At 66.4% G+C, this 1430-nt stretch overlaps 1 protein-coding gene across 1 annotated transcript; it reads right to left on the bottom strand.

Moving 5' to 3' along the window:
- Window position 1: 1 nt before the first annotated feature.
- On the bottom strand, window positions 2-1424 carry DNAJC14 (DnaJ heat shock protein family (Hsp40) member C14; the record flags this gene model as incomplete). The annotated part of the gene is made up of 6 exons (XM_010715554.1): window positions 2-110; window positions 233-335; window positions 409-569; window positions 656-775; window positions 912-1018; window positions 1098-1424. Coding segments are annotated over 6 exons (927 nt in total), but the record flags the coding sequence as incomplete, so codon positions are not given.
- Window positions 1425-1430: the final 6 nt, after the last annotated feature.

Here is a 1430-nt window from a genome sequence, read left to right as displayed (position 1 = left end):
CAGGGGGAGGTGGGAACCCCCCAGGCACCTGTCCTGAGGTCCCTTGGAACATGCGAGTGAAGAAGTCCTGCAGGTCGGCGGCAGAGCTGGGGCTGCCCTTGGAAGTGCTCCTGCTGGTGGGAAGCAGTGCTGGGTGGGAATCTGGGGGTCCCAACACAGCCCCGGCGCCCACACATAGAGGCCCCCAGTTTCCCCAGCCCCTGGGGTTCCCCATCCCGCCGCCGGCACTCACCTCTGCCGCCCGCCTGCGCCAGCACTCCGCACCCCGAAGGAGATGTGGTAGGGGACACGGTGGGTGTCGGGGCAGATCCCCACACGCTGACAGCCAGCCCACTCTGTGGGGAGACACGTGGCATCACGGGGGGCTCACGCTCACCCTGCTGAAGCTCAGGGACACGATGCACTCACCTGTGATGTCGTAGACCTTGCCATCCATCATGGCAAAGTAGGTGATCTTCAGCCCCAGCAGGCTGGACTCAGCCCACAGGTCGCCCTCCTCGGCGGGGTGCAGCTGGCTGCACTCAGCACAATAGCGGGCACTGAGCGGGTCACGGTCCATCTCAAACCTCCTGCAACAGCAGCAGCATCTCAGCCCCCAGCGTGGCTCTCCAGGGACAGTGGAGTGCAGTGCCTACACCCGGAGCGTCGGCCCTACCTGTGCTTGCCCTGGCACTTGCTGCACATCATGGTGTTCATGGCCTCCTTCAGGTCATCCTGCAGCCGGCTCAGGAACTCACTCACTGACCTGCTCAGCTCGCTCTCTGCCATCCTCTTGCTGTGGCCGCCGCAGGGAGAGAGCTGCGGTCAGAGCCCAGCAGCCAAAGCATCTCCAAGACGTGAGCTCTGGGGCAGGAACTCGAGCAGGCAGCCCCCTTCTCCCAGCAACCCCCACCCCACAGCAGCACACTCACATCTCGTACTCCTTCCTTTTCTCGGGGCTGCTGACGATGTCCCACGCCGCTCGCAGCACCTTGAAGGCCTCCTCAGCTCGCGGGTGCTCACTTTTATCCGGATGAACCTGGAAAGCACAGAGGACTCAGTGCTGCATCCTGGCGAGACCGCGAGCAACACGCAGCCAACACGCAGCCCCCACGCACCAGCACGGCCAGCCGGCGATACGCCTTCCTCAGCTCCGCATCCGACGCCGTCATTTCCACTCCCAGCGCCTGGAAGGGGTTCAGCTCCTCCTCGGGCACCTCGGCCATGGCCAGCAGCCGGGACACCTCCTCTGCGGAGCTGCCGGGAGCTCCCACATCGCAGCCGGGCACGGCGTCCCCCATCCCGCAGCCCGTCCGCAGCTCCTCGGGTGCGCTTCGCCACCTCCGCCACCGGGCCCAGAGGCGCCGCCAAGTCCCGTTCACCCCGAGGAACCCCCGCGTCCGGCGGAGGACGGCGGAACCGAGCAGCTCCGCCAGCCGGGTCCTGCCCAG

This window comes from Meleagris gallopavo, chromosome 10 (genome assembly GCF_000146605.3).
Source record: "Meleagris gallopavo isolate NT-WF06-2002-E0010 breed Aviagen turkey brand Nicholas breeding stock chromosome 10, Turkey_5.1, whole genome shotgun sequence".
In the NCBI taxonomy this organism is placed as follows: Eukaryota; Metazoa; Chordata; class Aves; order Galliformes; family Phasianidae; genus Meleagris; species Meleagris gallopavo.
Note: the sequence above shows the minus strand (reverse complement) of the source record. Positions and strands in the feature narration are given on the sequence as shown.